The 22181-nt window shown below is 38.0% G+C and overlaps 2 protein-coding genes across 8 annotated transcripts in view; one reads left to right on the forward strand and one right to left on the reverse strand.

The window, feature by feature from the left end:
• The window catches only part of LOC105484280 (dynamin 1 like), a 70544-nt gene that overhangs the window by 10868 nt on the left and 37495 nt on the right, over nucleotides 1-22181 (reverse strand). For all 7 annotated transcript variants that reach the window (XM_011745789.2, XM_011745788.3, XM_011745785.2 and 4 more), the window contains 8 exons: nucleotides 19896-19982; nucleotides 17552-17714; nucleotides 13628-13748; nucleotides 11771-11902; nucleotides 9960-10166; nucleotides 1443-1563; nucleotides 1071-1226; nucleotides 640-729 (listed from right to left, as the gene is read on the reverse strand). In XM_011745789.2, coding sequence (XP_011744091.2) covers nucleotides 640-729; nucleotides 1071-1226; nucleotides 1443-1563; nucleotides 9960-10166; nucleotides 11771-11902; nucleotides 13628-13748; nucleotides 17552-17714; nucleotides 19896-19982 — 1077 coding nt within the window. The remainder of the gene's footprint in view (nucleotides 1-639; nucleotides 730-1070; nucleotides 1227-1442; nucleotides 1564-9959; nucleotides 10167-11770; nucleotides 11903-13627; nucleotides 13749-17551; nucleotides 17715-19895; nucleotides 19983-22181) is intronic.
• LOC139356814 (nucleosome assembly protein 1-like 1) lies at nucleotides 657-20592 on the forward strand. Its single transcript, XM_071071901.1, has 2 exons — nucleotides 657-755; nucleotides 6029-20592. The coding sequence occupies exons 1-2, from the start codon at nucleotides 743-745 to the stop codon at nucleotides 6286-6288; spliced, it is 273 nt and encodes a 90-aa protein (XP_070928002.1). The 5' UTR covers nucleotides 657-742; the 3' UTR covers nucleotides 6289-20592.

Genomic DNA, 22181 nt, shown 5'->3' on the forward strand with positions numbered 1-22181 from the left:
TAGTAACCTCCACGGGGCTCACCATCCTGAGCCAAGGACCCAAATGCACTTTTAGTGATCAGAAAGAAAAACAAAAAACAAAAACCCAGCCAACAATTAGAGGCATAAGGGCAATTTTAAATGCTTATCCCATATTTCTGCCAATTTCAGCATTTTTATTTGTGTGGATAGCAGCAACCCACAGAATAGTAGCAAGCAACTATGATATTATAGTTATTAGGTCATAACAAGCAAACTGCAGAAGTGGCCAGATTACGCCGATGTACCTCAAAGTAAGAGTGTGCTATAAAGGCTCAGTTTACTGAGGCTAAAGATGGAACTAATTTTCTGTTAAGATCAGTGGTACTAAATAATACAGCAAAGGTATTCACACCCCTCAATCATAAATCTATTTTCAAGAAAACCCATGTCTGTAGGCTAACGATTAAAATATGAAGAAAAAATATACTTTATACTAGAATTATTAAAAATTTACCTTTAAAATGAGACTGAAACTCAACTTCTTTTTCCTCCCAATACACTGGAAAACATTATGCCTAAACTCTAAAGTAACCATATAATGTTTATTAAAAAGCAGTCAAGCAAAAATTTAAACTTTTACTCATAGTAATTACAATGATCTATGCTATAGTAGCTCACCATTTCATTTGTAACAGGCAACCTTTTACGAAGAAGACAAGTCACCACTTCAACTATGGCATCATGAAGTTTAGGAAATCGTAACAATTCCTATAAATGGTAGATGAAAGAAAAATGTAAGTTTGGTTTTTTTCTTTTTAAGACATAGTCTCACTAAGTCATCCTCCCACCTTAGCCTACCAAATAGCTGAGACTACATGGATAAGCCACCATGCCAGGCCAACAGTCATTTTCTTTTATTTAATGATCACAGAAATACTGAATTAGATTTAGAGCCTACATTTAAGAATCCTATTTCAAATCACTTTCAGGTAAGGGAACTACAGATTTTACCTTGTATCCCATCTTACACATTTCCTTCCACCCAGTGAAACCACCACTTCATGTTCTTTTCTAGTTTACGTGAAACCTGTTACATTTCTCTCCGTTACCTGTGTACTGTAATTGCTACAGTGCTGAATGATCCTTTGCATTTCCTCATGAACCAGTTCCACACAGCGGAGGCTGGGCTCTTCTAGACGTTTGATTTGCCGCTTCACCAGTAACTCAAATGAAACCTCAGGCACAAATAAAGCAGGACGAGGACCCTGAGAAAATAAAACTTACAACTCTTATTATATATGTAATTTCAGTGCTTCCCAAAGGTTAAGTCACATTTTTTGTATTTTTCATGCAAAATGCTTTTTAATTTCAAATATGAGAGCAAAATGAACTGTATAATTAAGTTTAAAAAGACATAGTATATGGGTAAGAAAAACTTTAACCTCATTTTTTTTACAGTCTAAAAAGCTAAGCATACTCACAGTAGCATTTCTAATGGCAGTCAAAATGTCAATAGTGTTAAGGCCACCAAGTGGATCGACAGATTCTAAGGTTCGCCCAAAAGTCTCATGGAAAATATAACAAATTCTAGCACCACCGCATCTGAAAGGCAATGAAGTATATGGTTTCTGGCATTGTGAAAGGGGAAAGAAGATACAAGTTAGAAGTCTTTCTAGACCTTTAAGTTCATCTTATTTTCTGAGAAAGCCTCAGATAAACAACTTCATTCATTCCCATTACCATGTGTTCTAATTCAACTCATTATGAACTAGTTTCTCTAATTTTTTTAAATGGGAAAAGGAATCATTAAATGATAAGTGTGTGTGTGTGTATATATATATATATATATATATATATATTTGTAAATATGATACATGTTCTGACATAAAACAACAGTTAACTAAGAATTGCTAAGCACCTTTTCGCTGCCCTAGTTTTCCTCAACTAGAATATAAGCTCCTTGAGAATAGGAAACAGTGCCTTATATTTATTTCCATTGATTCACAATCTGAAGTAGAGGTTGGCAAACTTTTTCCATAAAGGGTCACATAGTTAGTATTTTAGGCTTTTCAGGTCATACAGTCTCTGCTGCAACTACTCAACTCTACCATTAAGCACATAAGCAGCCACAGACAATATGTAAATAAATAAGCATAGCTTGTTAGCCAGGCTTGTCTCAAACTCCTGACCTCAAGTGATCCACCCGCCTTGACCTCCCAAAGTGCTGGGATGACAGGCATGAGCCACCCGTGCCCAGCCCTACTCTTGCTTTAGACAAATTAAATTTCTTTTTCTTGTTGTTTTTGTTTTTTTGGGTTTTTTTGAGACGGAGTCTCCCTCTGTTGCCCAGGCTGGAATGCAGTGGTGGGCTCTTGGCTCACTGCAACCTCCGCCTCCCGGGTTCAAGTGATTCTCCTGCCTCAGCCTCCCAAGTAGCTGGGACTACAGGCATGCACCACCATGCCCAGCTAATTTTTGTATTTTTAGTAGAGATGGGGTTTCAACACAATGGCCAGAATGGTCTCGATCTCTTGACCTCATGATCTGCCCGCCTCAGCCTCCCAAAGTGTTGGGATTACAGGCATGAGCCACCACACCCAGCCTTAGACAAATAAAATCTCTTGATATAGTTACTGAGCACCTTATGTTTCCTATCTTGTTTAATAACTAGTAACCCTGGTATTATCTTTTTCAAATTCAAGTCCAGTTGATTGTACAAATACCTTTATAATGCCTCCCCAAATCATCCCTTCCTCTCTATTTTTACAACCACTAATGAGTACCTTTTTATAGTAGCTCAGGTAAAAGGTACTAGTCTAATATTATGCTAACAGAAGTAAGCCATGCACAAAAGGACAAATACTGAATGATTCAATTTATATGAAGTATCTACAATAGGCAAATTCAGACACAGAAAGTAAATTTGGCCTGACACGGTGGCTCACACCTGTCATCCCAACACTTTGGGAGGCCGAGGCGGGCAGATCACCTGAGGTCAGGAGTTCAAGACTAGCCTGCCCAACATGGTGAAACCCATTCTCTACTAAAAATACAAAAAAATACAAAAATTAGCCAGGTGTGATGGTGGGCACCTGTAGTCCCAGCTACTCAGGAGGCTGAGGCAGGATGATTGCTTGAGCCTGGGAGGCAGAGACTGGCCCAGACTGTGCCACTGCATTCCAGCCTCAGCAATAAAGTGAGGTGCTGTCTCAAAATTAATTAATTAATTAATTAATTAAATTAGAGGTTACCAGGGCTGGAGGAGAGGGGAATGAGGAGTAATTGCTTAATAGATATGAATTTCGGCTGGGCGCAGTGGCTCATGCCTGTAATCCCAGCACTTTGGGAGGCCGAGGCAGGCGGATCACAAGGTCAGGAGTTCGAGACCAGCCTGGCCAGCATGGTGAAACAGCATCTCTATTAAAAATACAAAAAATTAGCCGGGCATAGTAGTACGCACCTGTAATCCCAGCTACTCAGGAGGCTGAGGCAAGAGAATCACTTGAACCCAGGAGGCAGAGTTTGCAGTGAGCCGAGATCACGCCACTACACTCCAGCTTGGGCAATAGAGTGAGACTGTCTCAAAAAAAAAGGGGGGGGGGCGCTGGGTGCAGTGACTCACGTCTGTAATCCCAGTATTTTGGGAGGCCAAGGCAAGTGGATCATGAGTTCATGAGATCGAGACCATCCTGGCTAACATGGTGAAACCCCATCTCTAATAAAAATACAAAAAAAAAAAAAAATTAGCCAGACATGGTGGCACACGCCTGTAGTCCCAGCTACTGGGGAGGGTGAGGCAGGAGAATCACTTGAACTTGGGAGGCGGAGGTTGCAGTGAGCCGAGATCACGCCACTGCACTCCAGAGTGGGCGACAGAGCAAGACAGAAAAGACTTTGTATCTACAGTCTTGTTCCTAGACACCCTTCCTGTCTTATCTCCTATTATATCCCATCACTATACATGCTGTTCTACAAAAACATTATTCTTGCATTATTCTTTGCTGTTCCCAAGCCTGAAACACCCTCTCATTACTGGCTTCTCAAATTCTATTCAGAGCCCAATTCAAATGCCTTCTTATATGTGGAGCTCTTCCAAACCCTGAAATAAATGTCAATGGTCTCTCTTCAATGTCTGAAACGCTTCATTAGGTAGACACAGATAATTGGTTCATTAACTATTTATAAAGTGTTCATATACGCTATATGTACTTTTCTGAACATGAATTATATATAATAATAAGAAGTATTTAAATAAAAGTTATACTTTTGCAGCCTAATCAAGCCCAGTATTACCTTGACCTACTTTACCCACCAAACTCTTTAAAGGCCCATTTGTGGTCATCTTTATTTTTTTCAATATGTCATATATATAACCATTCAATAATTAGTCTGATAAATACTCTCTTGACGGAGTTGACCATATGAAGACCATCTCGGTTATACTAAAGTATATAGAACTACACACACACACACACACACACACACACACACACAAATGAGTTAACGTATAAATCTGAACAAGCTCTGTGGCTTGTACCCATGTCCATTTCTCACTTGGTTATTGTACTGTAGTTATGCAAGATGTCCAACAGTGGGGGAAGTTGGGGAAAGGGTACACAGTGGAGGGTGAGTGGGACCTCCCTGTACATCACCCTGCAACTTCCTGTGAGTCTATAATTATTTCAGAATAAAAAGATGTTTTTAGAGAAATGGTTGTTCTTGCTAGTAGTAAAACAGTACAATATGCTAACAATATGCAATATGTAATGAAAGATTCTAAGGATATTATATCCTTTAATAAACTTACTTCTACAAATTTATCCTCAGTGTTTACTTGGACACAAGCCCCAAAGATAGATGCAGGTAGTCCATCACAGCTTATATGTGTATATAACAGAAAACAAACTATCCAGTAGTAGGAGACTGGCCCAACAAATGAGGGTATATCTAAAAAGTAAAATACTATGCAAATCTTCAGACTGATAATGTATGAGATAGAAAGTTATTTGTTACATGATTTAAGAAATGATTCCAAGATAGGTATAGCATCTGATTTTTAAAGATATGTAGTACAGGCATCTATGTGTTATAGATGCATAGAAAAATGCCTAGTTCAATGCCAAATTTTAGGAATTATCTCGGGTTGGTGAAATTAAGGGTTTGTTTTTGTTTTCAGAGATGGGGTCTCCTTTTTTAGCGCCATCTGCTTGCAGCGCTGCCTCTTGCTCCTCCCACCACCTCCTCTTGCTCCTCCCACCACCGCTGCTGCCCTGAGTCACTGCCTGCACAGCTCCACCCGCCTGGCTCCCCATACTAGCCTCTGATATTTGAGTTCTTACAACATGGCAGACATTGACAACCTGCCTAGCTAGGGTAGTTAAAAGAGGAGTGAATACTCTCAAAAACCTGCATAAGTGCACAGATAGAAGCCAAATTATATGAGGAAGTTCACAATCTTGAAAGAAAGTATGCTGTTCTCTATCAGCCTCTATTTGATAAGCAATTTATGATTATTAATGCAATTTATGAACCTATGAAGAATGTGAATGGAAACCAGATGAAGAAGATGAGATTTCAGAGGAGTTGAAAGAAAAGGCCAAGACTGAAGATGAGAAAAAGGATGAAGAAAAAGAAGACCCCAAAGGAATTCCTGAATTTTGGTTACCTGTTTTTAAGAATGTTGACTTACTCAGTGATATGCTTCAGGAACATGATGAACCTATTCTGAAGCATTTCGATGATACTAAAGTGAAGTTCTCAGATGCTGGCCAGCCGAAGAGTTTTGTCTTAGAATTTCACTTTGAACCCAGTGAATATTTTACAAATGAAGTGCTGACAAAGACATGTAGGATAAGGTTAGAACCGGAACCAGATGATTCTGATCCCTTTTCTTTTGATGGACCAGAAATTATGGGTTGTTCAGGGGGCCAGATAGATTGGAAAAAAGGAAAGAATGTCACTTTGAAAACCATTAAGAAGCAGAAACACAAGGTACATGGGACAATTCGTACTGTGACCAAAACAGTTTCCAATGACTCTTTCTTTAATTTTCTTGCCCCTCCTGAAGTTCCTGAGAGTGGAGATCTGGATGATGCTGCTGAAGCTGTCCTCGCTGCAGACTTCAACATTGGTCGCTTTTTATGTGAGCATGTAATCCCAAGATCAGTGTTACAGTTTACTGGAGGAGTTACTGAAGATGATGATGATGAGTATGGTGAAGAAGGTGAAGAAGCAGATGAGGAAGGGGAAGATGAAGGAGATGAGGGAAATGATCCAGACTATGACCTGAAGAAGGATCAAAACCCAGCAGAATGCAAGCAGCAGTGAAGCAGGATATATGTGGCCTTGAGGATAACCTGCACTGTAATAGCCTAAACACAACTCTTACTTACTGCCTTATGTTTTTGTATTTTCTTGGTAGACTACGTAATTTTTGTTTTAAAGGACAGGAAACTGATATTTTAAAGACCAATTTGTTCTAGCTAGCATTTTCACTAGTTTTTCTGCCAGATATGTTGAATGCACAAATTCTGTCACACATGTTCATTCATTGCTAATAATTTGGTTCTTCTGGAATCTTTTTATGTAGCTCTTGGAGTACAGCTATGAAAATTAACAACTGTTAAAGGAAACACTTTTTTTTTTTTCCCGGAATTTTTTCCTTGAAGAACCAAAGTATATTTTCAGTTGTCTGTTGAATAGGGTTAAGTCTGCTTGGATTAGCTATGCCTTTCATTACTTTGTTACAGAAATGCAGGGACTTATACTAAGACAATTCGTTTAAAAAAAAAAATTGGCATGTGCAATGGCTCACGCCTGTATTCCTAGCACTTTGAGAGGCTGAGGCAGGCAGATCACCTGAGGTCAGGAGTTCAAGACCAGTCTAACACGGTGAAACCCCATCTCTACTAAAATACAAAAATTAGCTGGGCATGATGGCAGGTGCCTGTAATCCCAGCTACTCAGGAGGCTGAGATGGGAGAATCGCTTGAACCCAGGAGATGGTGGTTGCAGTGAGCTGAGATCATGCCACTGCACTCCAGCCTAGGTGGCTGAGCAAGACTCGGTCTGAAAGAAAAAAAAATGGGCAAGACAACTATATGGTTAAGAATTTAAGAATTTCCAGTATGACCACACCCAATAACTGTATTAGATTGTTAATGGATTATTGTGTTATAGGTGAAATAGTTAACTGTAAAGTAACCTGACTCAGTATAGTTACTGGTACAACAGTGAGATGAATAAGACAGGATTTTCAGAAGTTAGCCTGAATTTCACTATACTTTTAAATTTAACCTCCATTAACTAAGCATCTTTTCTTTGTAGTAGGATCTACCTTCTGCTTCCCTGGAAAGGATGAATTTACATCATTTGACAAGACCTATTTTCAAGTTATTTGTTGTTTATTTGCTTGTTTTTGTAGCCTAAAATAAAAATTTCAAATACAATTTTAGTTCTTACAAGATAATGTCTTAATTTTGTACCAATTCAGGTAGAAGCAGAGGCCTAGCTTGAATTAAGGGTTATACTCAGTTTTTACCACATTAGTGAAAAGGGTACCAGCTTTGGAAAGAGATACTATACTAATAAGCAAGTGTAAAAAAAAGAAGAAGAAGAAGAAAATTTTAAGTGATATGATGCTTAAAAAAAAAAAAAAGAAAAGTTAAAGTTCATTTTCTTTGGGGTAGAGCTAGAGAGAAGGCCCCAAGCTTCTGTGGTTTCTTCTAATTCTTATTGCTTAAAGTATGAGTATGTCAATTACCCATGCTTCTGTTTGCTATGTATTAAAATGTGTAGTACTGTTTATTTAACTACCTCATGGATGTGTTAAGGCATATTGAGTTAAATCTCATAAAATGTTTCTTGATCTCGTTAAAAGCTCAAAATTTTGGGCCTATTTGTAATGCCAGTGTGACACTCAGCATGTTGTTCACACCACACTTTGATAACTAAACTAGAAAACAGTTCAGTTATCAACTAAATTATCAGTTAGTGATCTTTGTGTGGCATATAAATATATATAAATATATACAAATATATATATAAATATAAATATATATATATATATATATAAATATATATATATATAATTTTTTTTTTTTGGAGACAGAGTGTCTCTCTGTTGACCAGGCTGGAGTGCAGTGGTGCGATCTCAGCTCACTGCAACCTCCAACTCCCAGGTTCAAGCAATTCTCCTGCCTCAGACTACTGAGTAGCTTGGATTACAGGCATGCACCACCACACCCGGCTAATTTTTGTATTTTTAGTAGAGACGGGGTTTCATCATGTTGGCCAGGATGGTCTCGATCTCTCAACCTCGTAATCCGCCTGCCTCAGCCTCCCAAAGTGCTGGGATTACAGGCGTGAGCCACCGCGCCCGGCCAGTGTGGCTCCTATTTTTATAGAAGTGGATGGATGCACTATTTCACAAGGTGAAAGAATTTTTTTCTGTATGACTGCGTTGTAGTACTACAGGGAGAGCACTATAGTATTGTAGTCATGAGAGTAAAGTGGAAATAAGACTATTTTTGACAAAAGATGCCATTAAATTTCAGACTGTAGAGCCACATTTACAATACCTCAGGCTAATTACTGTTGATTTTGAGGCAACTTTCTTTTGACGATGGTGAGGGTGGACTATTGGATTGTCATTACAGGAAGGTCTAGATTTCCTGCTTTTAACAAAATTACATTGAATTCATTTTTAGAGGTGATGAAAACTTCCTTTTTGAGAAGTTAGTGTTAAGGTCTTGGAAGTGAACACATTGTTTGTAGTGCTATCCATTCCTCTCCTGAGATTTTAACTTACTACTGGAAATCCTTAACCAATTATAACAGCTTTGTTCTCTTTATTTTCAAAATGATTTCCTTTGCTTTGATTAGACACTGGTTTTTTTTGTTTGTTTGTTTGTTTTTGGTAACCGTAGTTCATCTAAATGCAGCTTTTTCTGAACTTTAAAGACAGAATCACTTTTTTTTTTCTGAGACAGAGTCTTGCTTTGTTGCCCAGGCCAGAGTGCAGTGGCACCATCTCGGATCACTGCAACCTCCACCTCACAGGTTCAAGAGATTCTCCTGCCTCAATCTCCCAAGTAGCTGGGATTACAGCTGCCTGCGACCACGCCCGGCTAGTTTTTGTATTTTTAGTAGAGATGGGGTTTCATCATGTTAGCCACGCTGGTTTCGAACTCCTGACGTCAGGTGATTCGCCCGCCTTAGCCTCCCAAAGTGCTGGGATTACAGGCATGAGCCACTGTGCCTGGCCAGAATCCCATTTTTAACTAACTGAGATAGCAAAATCATCTTTTTCATTCTTTTAGGAAATAGCTGTTGCCAAAGTGAAGGTGTAGATAATACCTAGTCTTGTTACATAATGGGGATGTCGTTTGCCAAGAATTTTCTTTATAAAATTGAAGTTTCAAGGGATGTCAGTGTTTATGCCATTTTTCCAGTTCCAAAATTATTCCATTCCATTCTAGAAATTTGAAGTATGTAACTTGAAATCCTTAATAAAATTTGGATTTAATTTTAAAAAAAGAGAGAGAGAGAAAGGGAGTCTCAATATGTCGCCCAGGCTGGCCTTGAACTCCTGAACTCAAGGGATTCTCCTACCTCAGCCTCCTGAGCAACTGGGGCTACGGGTGCACACCACCATGTAATTTTGTTTTTATGTTTTATTTTTACTTATCTGCATTTTCTAATTTTTTATGAGCAATTATAATGTGTGTACTAAAGAAACAAACACTTTAAAAGCTAAATTAAGAAATATTTTTTCTTATTAAAATAGTTTTACAAATACATGAAAATTTTACTTTGCTTTACATCATTTACAAAACATATTTTCACACAACCAGACATCATCCTATTATCTCTACAAAATTATATTTTTGTTTTACAGATAACAAATCTCAGATAATCTGAGCTGAAGTCATCTTCACAAAAGGAAAAGTGACCTAGCACTCTAGGTAACCAAATCTACAGAAACATTTCTTACTTACAGCTCTGAAGTTTCAATATATTTTGCAGTTCCTTCAATCGTGTTACAATATTCTGTGGCAAATTTGGTAATAAGCTGGAGTAAAGTAGCACTTTTATCATCCACGGGTTCACCGTAGCTATTTAGAAGAGACTGATACTGAGCAGCTAGAACATTTATTCTTGTTTTCAACTCTGGTAAGCAATCTCTGATGTGATGCATCAGTAACCTAAAAAAGGTTTTTAGAAAGGAAGGATTTAAAAGTAAAATAAGTCAAATTTTTAAAATGGGGAAAACCTATCAAATAATTTGTCCTGGCAAATGTGATACTGTGAAATACATATTTGGTCTTTGTCTTCATTTCCTGGCAGTCAGCTCCTAAAATCCTTGGACTCTCCAAAAGCATAAGAGTGTTTAGAGTGTCTTTGCATGTTAATGAGATGACTGGTGGCTAGATAGCTTCAGGATGGGAGCTGGTCACCAGAACAGCCTCAGAAGAAGGGAGAGAGGCCAAAGGTTGAGCTGATCACCAGTGGCCAATGGAGTTTCCATAAAAACTCAAAAGGACGCAGTTCACGGAGTCTTCAGAGAGTAGAACACATGAAGGTTCCCGGAGTGTGGTGTGCCCAGAGAGGGCACGGAAGCTCCACATTCCTTCCCACATGCCCAGCCCTGTGCATCTCTTCATCTGGCTATTTACCTATATCCTTTCTAATATGCTTTATAGTAAATGGGTATATGTTAAGTAGTGTTTCCCTGACCTCTGTGAGCCACTCTAACAAATTAATCAAACATGAAACGGGAGTCATGGGTACCCTGACTTATAGTCCATCAGTCAGAAACACAGGCTACAATGTGTGCTTACAACTAGCATCTGACTTGGGGGCAGTCTTGTGGGACTGAACCCTCAAACTGTGGGAGCTGACGCTATCGCCAGGTAAATAGTGTTAGCATTGAATTAAAGGACATTCAGCTACAATCCCCTGGAGAATTCCTTGCTTGATGTATGGGGAAAACTCCCCATGTATCTGCTCTCAGAAGCATTATGTGCCATACTGATTAACTGTGTGTAAATAGGAAAAAAACAATTTGTATTCGTTTTTCCTAAATCATAAAAGGAAAAAAAATGCAAATTATTTTCATATTACTGTAGTTACCACAGAGAAAGCAAGCCACTCAATCAATTCTTCCTATATAATTTTGGTTTCATTGACTTGTCATTTACAATTAGTAACCAGCAAAGTAAAAATCAACCTTATTAAGATCCAAATCTATCAGTCTTTAAGGAATAAAAGTAAGAGAAAATGGCTTCCACTTCAGTCATTTATAAATAATCTAGAAACATCTTCTAGTCCCCCACCATCAATGAGTATTCAGAATCCAACGTATACAACTTAAGTTATTTCTACAGTGAATAGGAATAAAAGACATTCTATTTCTTTGTTTTTCCATCTCCCTTCCCTGGTAAATAAAAGACATTCTAAGTTAAGAATAGATAATGTGAAAATTACAAATTTTAATGCAGTTGCTGAAATGCAAAGTGCAAATGAAGTCATCTCTAGTTGTATCCACAAAACTAAATTAACTGTCAAAATTTTCATAATTAAAACATCTTAAAATCACTTGAACATTCATTCTAGACTACATGATGATGTAATGTCAACCACCCCAATAAAAATAGAGACATCTACTCTTCAGGAACCTACTATATAAGAAACCATAAGTGAAGCTGTTAGGAACAGTATGAAAATGTAAGGAACTGAAAATGAACCCTCTCAGACACCTATTGGTAAAAACAAACACATCTCATTTCCAAAAGGTAAAAAAAATTACCTGTTTAGAGTCCTAGCAAGATACTTTGTTCCATTTCTATTGGCCAGAGATGGATATTTCTTTTGAAGAAAAGCATACTCATCACGGATTGAATCAGTTACACTCTTCTTGTTGTTAATATCTAGCTGGCTCCTGAGGTTGAAAAAATTACAAAACTATTCAGCTTAATGGTTGTCCTCTTCCTACCTCAGATGATGACAGCACCAGCCATTATTCTCTAATACCTGACAGGGACTGTTTTATTTAATTCTCACAATAATTTTATGTGACAGGTATTACTACCCCATTGTATAGCAAGGAACTGAGGCTCACAGAGACTAACTTACCCAAGGTCACACACTAACTGGCATAGCCAAGACTTGAACTAAGTGAATTATAAGTAACTAGTGCCTAAATAGAGTAGGCCTCATTATTACCATTAACTATAGACAAAAACAATAAGTAACAGGTATAGACAGGTATAAAAATATAAGAGTATCTTAGTCAACTGTATATTTTATCCATGCCAGGGAACTAATTTCGCCCAAAAATAATTAAGTTAATTTGAAGAACAATCATCTACAAATAATGAACAGTGTTGCGCCACCTCCTTGCCTGAAAAAAGAGACAGTTGGAATTGAGAGTGGGGATGGGAGAATGACAGGAGGGATGGGATGGAAGGACATTAAAATAGAAGCAGACAACTGGAATGGATCTTATATATCAGGTAGTAAAAACATTTTCATTTTCTAAAGGCTTGAGACCCAAAGACATTAGGTGTCATTTAAACCTACATTGTATCTAGTTTATGGAAGAACTGGGACTAGAACTCAGATTTCATGATAATTTCAGGGTTTCCTAGCATATGAAGGCTTTGGATTAAAAGAGAGATTCATCCGAGTCCAGCTCTTTCACTACCCATGTGACTTTTGGTTAAATGTATAACCTGAGGTTTCTGATTATAAAATAGACATCAACACCTACCTCAGGGGATGCTGTGAGGATTCCAAGAGATACCATTTGCAAATTGCTCACAGTAGAGTGTCTAAAACGTAATTAGACACTCAATAGAGTGTCTAAAACATAATTAGACACTCAATAATAGTTTCCTTTTTCCAATTTTTAATACCAACTATTTATAATTAGGATACCTTTAATAAAATTTCTCCAAGTCACATCCTGGCAATTACACAAAATCACTAATGCTAGGGATTAAACCAATCTATTAAAATCCTGCCACCTTAAACTCTTTCTCGACTGTGTATACATTAGGTAATTTTTCCCTTACCCAGCACCTCCTCATACATTGCTTAACATGATAGGCAAGAATTCTTAAAGCCTGGCTATTACAACATTTCTTCCATTTTGTGGTATTGCTTACTTTAGAAACATTTTCCATTAAAAATTTCTACGGGGGCAGGCATAGTGGCTCATGCCTGTAATCCTAGCACCTGGGAAACCAAGGTTGGAGGACTGCTTGAGCCCAAGAAGTCGAGACAAGCCTGGGCAACATGGCAAGACCTTGTCACTACAAAAAAAATTAAAAATTAGCCAGGTGTGGTGGTACACACCTGTAGTCTCAGCTACTTGAAAGGCTGAAGTGGAAGGATCACTTGAGCCCAGAGGTCGAGGCTACAATAAGCCACAATCACGCCACTGCATTCCAGCCTAGGCAACAGAGACACCCTGTTTCCCAAAAAAAAAAAAAATTTCTATCTCTTTTCTCCCTTTAGGGCAATTGATTCTTTAGCAATACCAAGATCATAGTAAAAGGGAGAAAAAATACAGGACAGTATCACATTTCAAACAGATTTTAGAAATTCAGACTTGCTCTGAAGTGAGAATGCTACCAATTCTTATCCCATTCTAACTGCTAACCTGTTAACTACTCCAATTATTCCAAGTTTGACTGGAATAACCCTTCCCATCAATACATCCATGGCATCGGTACCCGCATCCATGAGATCAAGTTTAGTGATTACAGCTAGGGTTCTGCGACCTGGTAAATGCAAAAAGAGAAAAGGACAAAGAAAAGAAAGAAAGAAAGAAAATGATCCATTAAATAAAACTATTAAGCATTAATAAAGGAAAACCCTCATCTATAATCGCACTTAGTATTACCTCTGTCATCATTTTGGTAATGCCTTTCTTACCAGTACTTTTTAAAAAATAATTTTAAACACTGTGTACAATTTTTAAAAACATTTTTGCCAGGTGTGGTGGCTCATGCCTGTAATTCCAGCAGTTTGGGAGGCCAAAGCGGGCGGATCACCTGAGGTCAGGAGTTCGAGACCAGCCTGACTAACATGGTAAAACCCCATCTCTACTAAAAATACAAAAATTAGCCAGGCGTAGTGGTAGACGCCTATAATCCCAGCTGCTCGGGAGGCTGAGGCAGGAGAATTGCTTAAACCCGGGAGGCGAAGGTTGCAGTGAGCTGAGAGCATGCCATTGCACTCCAGCCTGGATGATAGAGCAAGACTCCGTCTCACAAAAATATAGATATAGATATAGATATGGATATAGATATATAGATATAGATAGTATATATAAAAAAATAGTTTTTTCACATGCAATTTTTTGTTGACTCTTAGGGCTATTTTGTAAGCATTTAAAAAATCTATATAAAATTTACATCCAGGTGATATGGCCCATGCCTATAATCCCAACACTTTGGAAGGCCAAGGCGGACAGATTGCTTGAGCCCAGGAGTTCAAGACCAGCCTGGGCAAAGTGGTGAAACTCTGTCTCTACAACAAATAGAAAACTTAGCAGGGTATGGTAGTCCTAGCTACAGGTGAGGCTGAGGTGGGAGAACTACCTGAGCCCAAGAAGTCAAGGCTGCAGTGAGCCGTGATTGCACCACTGCACTCCAGCCTGGGCAATGGAATAAGACCCTGTCTCAAAAAACAAAAATTAAAATAAAAATATTGACTCCTTTTTGGTGTACAGTTCTAAGAGTTTTGACAAATGCCAAGAGATATTTCACAACCAACTCAAGACACTGCCGCCCCCCACCAAATTTTCTTATGCTAACCAATCAAACCAATTTTCCATCCCTAGTTTTGCCTTTTCTAGAATGTTATATAAACGAAATCAGATAGTACATAACCTTTTGAGTCTGGCTTCTTTCATTTAGCATAATGCAGTTGAGATTCATCCATGTTCTTGTATATTAATAGTCCGTTCTTTTTTATTGCGGAGTAGTGTCCCATTGTATGGAATGTACTATACTTTAGTTTCACTCCTCATCTGAGAAATATGTGAGATGTTTCCAGTTTTTGGAAATTATGAATAAAGATGCTGTAGACATTTGTATATAGTTTTTATATGAACACTGGTTCTCATTTAACATGGTTAAACACCTAGGAATGGGACTGCTAATTTAACTTTACAAGAAACTGCCAGAGTTGTTTCCCAAAATGACTATACCACTCCCACCAGCAATGTATGAGTTCAATTGCTCTGCATAGTGTACAATTTTTAGTCATAAGCATTTTTCTTTTTTTTTTTTTTTTGTGCAGTGGTACAATCTCGGCTCACTGTAACCTTCGCCTCCTGAGTTCAAATGATTCTCATGTCTCAGCCTCCCCAGTAGCTGGGATTACAGGCATGCACCACCATGCCCGGCTAATTTTTGTATTTTTAATAGAGATGGGTTTTCACCATCTTGGCCAGGTTGCTCTGGAAATTCTGGCCTCAAGCGATCCGCTCACCTCAGCCTCCCAAAGTGCTGGAATTACAAGTGTAAGCCACCACACCAAGCATTTTTCTGTATTGTTCCAAATCAACAAAATCATCCTTTTTAATTATTTCATATTTTACTGTTAAAATTTACTTAATCCTTCCAACTGTTGGTCGTATTGTTTCAAAATTTTAATACTATAAATAATACTAGGCCAATTATTTCCTTATGATGTATTACTAGATTAAGATTAGTAATCAAGCCAGGTGCAGTGGCTCACTCCTGTAATCCTAACACTTTGGGAGACTGAGGCGGGCAGATCGCTTGAGCCCAGGAGTGCGAGGCTGCAGTGAGGCATGATTGTGCCACTGCACTCCAGGCCTGGGCAACAGAGTAAGACCTTACATCCAATACAAAAAAAAGATTAGATTAAAAATATTACAATATTTATGGCTCGAGGGTCAGTTTAAAATAGAGTTAATACATATAAAATGCTTAACAGGTTTTTTTTGTTTGTTTTTTTACGAAGGTCTGGCTCTGAGCCCAGGCAAGAGTGCAATGGCATGATCTTGGCTCAGTGCAACCTCTGCCTTCCAGGCTCAAGCCATCCTCCCACCTCAGCATCCCAAGTAGCTAGGACCACAGGCCAGTGCCACCATACCCAGCTAAATTTTTTTTTGTATTTTTTATAGAGATGGGGTCTCATTTTGCTGCCCAAGCTGGTGTCAAACTCCTGAGCTCAAGTGATCCACCAGCCTTGCCTCCCAAAGTGCTGGTATTATGGGCATGAGCCACTGAGCCCAGCCTACTTTAAATAATAAAAATAAATGTAAATAAACTCTTTGATAAAGTTTATCTTTTACTTTAACTGAAGTGAACATTATCTACTCAAATGGTAAAAAAAATTTTCTTAAAAACTTGAAATATAAAATTTTGGGGCCAGGCGCAGTGGCTCACACCTGTAATCCCAGCACTTTGGGAGAACGAGGCGGGCAGATCACAAGGTCAGGAGATCGAGACCATCCTGGCTAACATGGTGAAACCCTGTCTCTACTAAAAATACAAAAAATTAGCCGGGCGTGGTGGCAGGCACCTGTAGTCCCAGCTACTCGGGAGGCTGAGGTAGGAGAATGGCGTGAACCCAGGAGGCAGAGCTTGCAGAGAGCCAAGATCACGCCACTGCACTCCAGCCTGGGTGATAGAGCAAGACTCTGTATCAAAAAAAAAAAAAAAGTGTTAAAGTGACCCTGCTTATGGGATTTTTTATTGGCAGTCTTAGCACTATTTCATATCAAATTTTTATTTGAAATTATTCTTCAAAGCAGGGTAAGAAAAACACGACACAACCTTCAGACCCTCTAAATAGTAAGGTGAAAAAAATGGTTTCTATATGAGGCCATGCACACATTTGTTAGCAACAATAGTAACCACTGTCTTACAAGCCAGCATTTTATACATGCTACGAGATATGCACTACATCATTAGTCAAGCATCAGTGACCCACAGTGTGAACTAATCCTTGGGGTTAAAATGCTTCATGAAAGGATTTTACCTTCATTTCTAAAAATCTCCTTTGCCTTGAGCATGTCTAAATGTTCTCTACCTCTGCAGAATGTAGATACCATAATTCTCTACTGTACCATAATAATCTACAATGATTATCTACTGTGTTATTTTTTTTAAAGAGTCTATGTTGCCCAGGCTGACTTTGAACTCCTGACCTCAAACAATGCTCCCATCTCAGCCTTCTGAGTAGCTGGGACCACAGGCACATGTGACCACACCTGGCTATGTTATTTACTCTTAAAAGCCAGCCATTCAAATACCTAAGTTGCAAAACAAGAAATCCTTTTTGCAAAGCCACTGTATTATTTTAAAATTATTAGGTAACCATTACAAATAAAGATGTGAAATATTTTTGCCTAGTCTGTATAGCAATTTAAAACCTTATTTTCCATCAGAATTTCTATTTTTATAAACAAAAATAGGAAAGCATTATCTTTTAAATTTGTATTAACAACTAGAGATACTGTTTTTAAAGGGAAAAATTCCTTTCTCAAGGGTAGATTTACCATTGTAAAATAAGCATCTCATTAAATATTAACATCTGTCCTTACCATCTGGATCTACCTCTCTTGAAATTTTAAGTGCCTCTGATGTTGCCATATCTGTATTAGCAGCAGTGACAGCGAGGATAATGGAATTTGGGTTACTGATGAACCGAAGAATGAGCTCTCTGATTTGAAGCTCAATATCCTTAGGTTGATCACCTACAGGCACCTAAACCAAACAGAGATGAGCAAGGAACTAATAGTTAAAAATCAACTCCGCTTTTTTACCCACATTTAATCCACAGAATATAGGTATAGCCATTTACAAATAGTTAAAATAAAAATAAAGACATTAATAATATACTACAGTGGTATTTATGATTCTGGTAATGTGTCAAGTCTCAAACTGTAACTCTTGCAAATATCAAAAGTTAATTTAATACAATCCCCTGTTAAGAAGTGGTCAGTGTGGACTGGCTAGATACAAATTCATTCATTCATTCATTCAATTATCAAGTGTTTACTGGCAGCCTACTCTATTTCAGGCTCTTTTCTGAACGTGATTTCAGGTCATGTCAGATTATGTTACAGTAGCGAATTTTAAAAAGACCAAACTTCCTGTCTTCATAGAACTTATGTTTTAGTAATAACAGGCATATAATAAACAAAAACATATATATAGTATCCAGATGGTGGTAAGGGCTATGGAAAAATAAGGCAGAACAGCAGGCTAGGGAATGATTAGAGAAGATTATGATATATTTTTTTTTGAGACAGGGTATCACTCTATCACCTAGGCTGGAGTGCAATGGTGCGATCATAGCTCACTGTATCTTTGAACTCCTGGGCTCAAATGATCCTCCTGCCCCAGCCTCCCAAAGTGCTAGAACTACAAGCATAAGCCACTGCACCTGGCCATTAGGATTATGATTTTAATGTTTTAAATTGGTTTATGTTTTTAAATACAGTAATCAGGGAAACTTCACTGAGACAACTGACACTTAAGAGAATGAGCAGAAATTAAGCCAATAAGGGAGAGGTACATACAGATATATGGGGGGAAAACAGTCCAAAGAGAGTGAACAGTGAGGGCAGGAGGCTGAAGCAAGAGGAGTTAGGAGAAGAATAGGGACGTACCAAGTAGATACTTCAGATCTCTGTAAAAACTTGGGGTTTTACTCTGAGTGAAATGGGAGAAGTTTTAAGTCAAGGAATGACAAGCAACTGGAGAGGTTTTGAGCCAAGGGATGACACAATCGAATTTTCACTTTAATAGTATCACTGTCTACTAAGATGAGATCATGAGGAAGACCTATTATTTATTATTGTGCAGTAATCTAGGTGGCATGATAGTGGCTAGATTAGGATAGTAGCTATGAATTTATAAAACATGATTGAGTATTGGATATACTATAAAGGTAGGAAGAGCCAAGAGGATTTGCTGGCAGGAAGTGGGATGTGGGATAAATTTGTGTCAAGGATGACTACAAACTCTGACTAAGCAATTGGCAGAATGGAGTTGCCATTTATTTATTATTTATTTAGAGACAGGGTCTCACTCTGTTGGCCAGATAGAGTGCAGTGATGCAATCATAGCTCACTGTAGCCTCAAATTCCTGGGCTCAAGCAATCCTCTTGCCTCAGCTGGGACTACATGCATGCACCACCCTGCCCGACTAATTTTTGTACTTTTTATGGAGACATGGTCTCCCTATGTTGCCCAGGCTGGTCTCGAACTCCTGGGCTCAAAGAATTCCTCCCACCTTGATCTCCCAAAGTGCTGGGATTACAGGATAAGCCACCACACCAAACAGAGATGGGCAAGGAACTAATAATTAAAAATCAACTCAGCTTTTTAATGAGTTGCCAATAAATGGCATGAGTTCCCATTTATTGCAATGAGGGAAGACTACAGAAGGACCAAATCTAGTTGAGGAACAGGTCAGGAATTTGGTATTAGAGTTTGAAATGTCTATTAGACATTTAAGTATATATGTTGAATAGCAACTAGATACACAAGTCTGGAGATATTTGAATACCATCAATATACAGAGCCTTATGTAGTTAAAGCCATAAAATCTGATGAAATCATCAAGGGGAAAGTGTACCTAGAGAAAACAAGAGGTCCACAAACTGAGCTCTGGGGCACTTACTGTTTAGACATTGGGGAGATGAGAAGAAACAGCAAAAGAGACTGAAAAGGAGTGGCCAGTGAGACTGGAGATAAACCTGTAGAGTGTGGTATCCTGGAAGCCAAGTAAAGAAAGTGTTTCAAGGAGAAAGGAGGGCTCAACGTTATCAAATGCTGCTAACAGATCAAAGTGATTGCAAAAAGAAGCTGATTATTCTCATATGGGATGTCAAGGAAGTGAAAACAACCTGGCCAAATCTACAACTATTCCTTCCTTACCTTGGTCATTCCTGGCAAATCCACAAGTGTCAAATTGACAACGTTGGGTGAAAAAATCTTAAGATGAATTGGTTCAGGGCTTACTCCCTAGAAATAAATTTCAAAATATTATATAAAAATCACATTAAAATTTCAATGAACTATGAAGTAATAAACTTCAAGTACATAGACATTAATGCTTTTAAAAATGAATTAAGTAATGATCCCAAAAACTTTTTTTAACAATCAAAACCTGATGAAACACATGGGAAATTAGGTAGCCAGCCATATTAACAGGTTATAAGCCTACCTCCACCCCTGTATCATATTATATACACATGTATTATATACCATGTATTATTTTACATTCTTTTCTCTTGATTATAAACATACACCTTTCCCCTTTTTTTTGAGACAAGTTCTCACTCTATTACCCAGGCTGGAGTGCAGTGGTGTAATCATGGCGCACTGCAGCCTCAAAATCCTGGGCTCAAGCAATCCTCTTGCCTTAGCCTCCTGAGTAGCTGGGACTATAAGGTGTGTACCACCATGCCCAGGTAATTTTTTAAAAATTTTTTGTAGAGACAGGGCATTACAATGTTGCCCAGGCTGGCATATACCATTCCTTAAACATGTTTAATAGATTTAGCACTGAATAAAAGAATAACGTATTCCTCACTATCCAAATGTATGAGGCTCCAAGTTCAGAAGGTAAGGCATAGATAACAAGTTGTCCAAATCAGCTTGGTTCCTGATCTTTGAATATCAAGTGGCAAGAATGTGTATGGTAAGAGATTCCTCAAGAAGTTAATCTAAATCTTTAATGTCTAGTAAGAATTTGGATAGTGAGAGATACATGTATTTTCTCTCCTGTAGACTAAGATTACTGTGTAGGCTCCCTCCTCTTCACCACTGGCCCTCTGCAAGTTTTAGGATTAAATCAACTACATGTAAAAAGACACTTATGAGATGTTTATACCCCATCTTTGTACATGCCCTTCTTTACCCTTTAATATATCCTCTCATCAACTGTTTATCCACCTTACGTTTTCCCTCATTAACCCACTGAAAATTCTAATTTGCCAGCAAGTTTTTAATATCCTTTACTCCATGTTCCCTATACAATTATATTTGCTATTTTAGATTACTTTGTGCTACTTTTTCATTTTAAATACTGCAGTGTTCCAAAGCCAACAGATGTCAATACCTGGCATACCTATTTAGGTTGTATATTTCTCAGGACCTTTATTGCCATGGCATTCCCCTATCATGTCCAATACAAAGCTTTGCCCAATGCCTTTACAACTCCAATCTCATAGACATTTTAAATCCTTCAGGGCTTTATGTTAGGCATATGCAGTCATTTACATATTTTGACATAAAAATTATATAAGATCAAAGTATCATTTACTTCATTACATACGTGATTTGGGAAAGAAGAGATGTTTCATAGATTTGGGGTTGGGGGATTTTTCATCTTTTAGACACTGCGGATGAAAAGCTGCTAGGTAAGTAAATTATATCCTCAACATAAATTAAACATCTTGTAGGTATACAGACTCAATCTTTAATGACATTCAATTTAGTTAACTAAAAACATTTTTGAATCACCACAACACTCTAAATTCTGGTACTGTGTAAAATTACCACCAATTGCTGAGTTCAGTAAGTAAATGGGGACTGTAGGAGAGATAATTCAGACTGATGTTATGATCAGTAACATTCCAAAAGCCAAAAATATCCCTGATATAATTAGAGGAATGACGACAAGCTAATCTAGTGTCTGGCCACTTTTCCAACCCCTTCTACACAACATGGTTTCTAGAAATTCAGGGAAGTATGGCAGCAGTAGCAGTAACTCAAAGGTAACCAGCCTAGAGTTCAATAATGGACAAACGTCAGTCAGTCACTGTATAACAGCAACAAATACCTTGAACAGTCATAAAGAGTTAACATGACTCTAAAAATGCCTTTCTGTCAGGAAATAATCTTTTAGCACAGTAACTGGCAGATACAAGGGTTCAATATTTGTTGAATATTTGTACTAAGCTAGGGCCTAAATGTGCCTCTGGATAATGTAAGAATGGAGCTAAGAATAAAAAGGAAGGGAAATAAAAATTTAAAGAGATATATGTAAAAATGTAAAGAGAAAAATAAGAGGAATAAAGAAGAGAGAAGACAGAAGACAGCAGGATTCAGGCAAGGGAGTGACAGTACGTAGTGTCAAGATTAACAGTATCTTAGATACCTAACTTACTTTACATTGTCACAATCGCAGAAAATAAGAAAATAACCAGTTGCTAATGT

Source organism: Macaca nemestrina, chromosome 10 (assembly GCF_043159975.1).
Source record: "Macaca nemestrina isolate mMacNem1 chromosome 10, mMacNem.hap1, whole genome shotgun sequence".
Classification (NCBI taxonomy): Eukaryota; Metazoa; Chordata; class Mammalia; order Primates; family Cercopithecidae; genus Macaca; species Macaca nemestrina.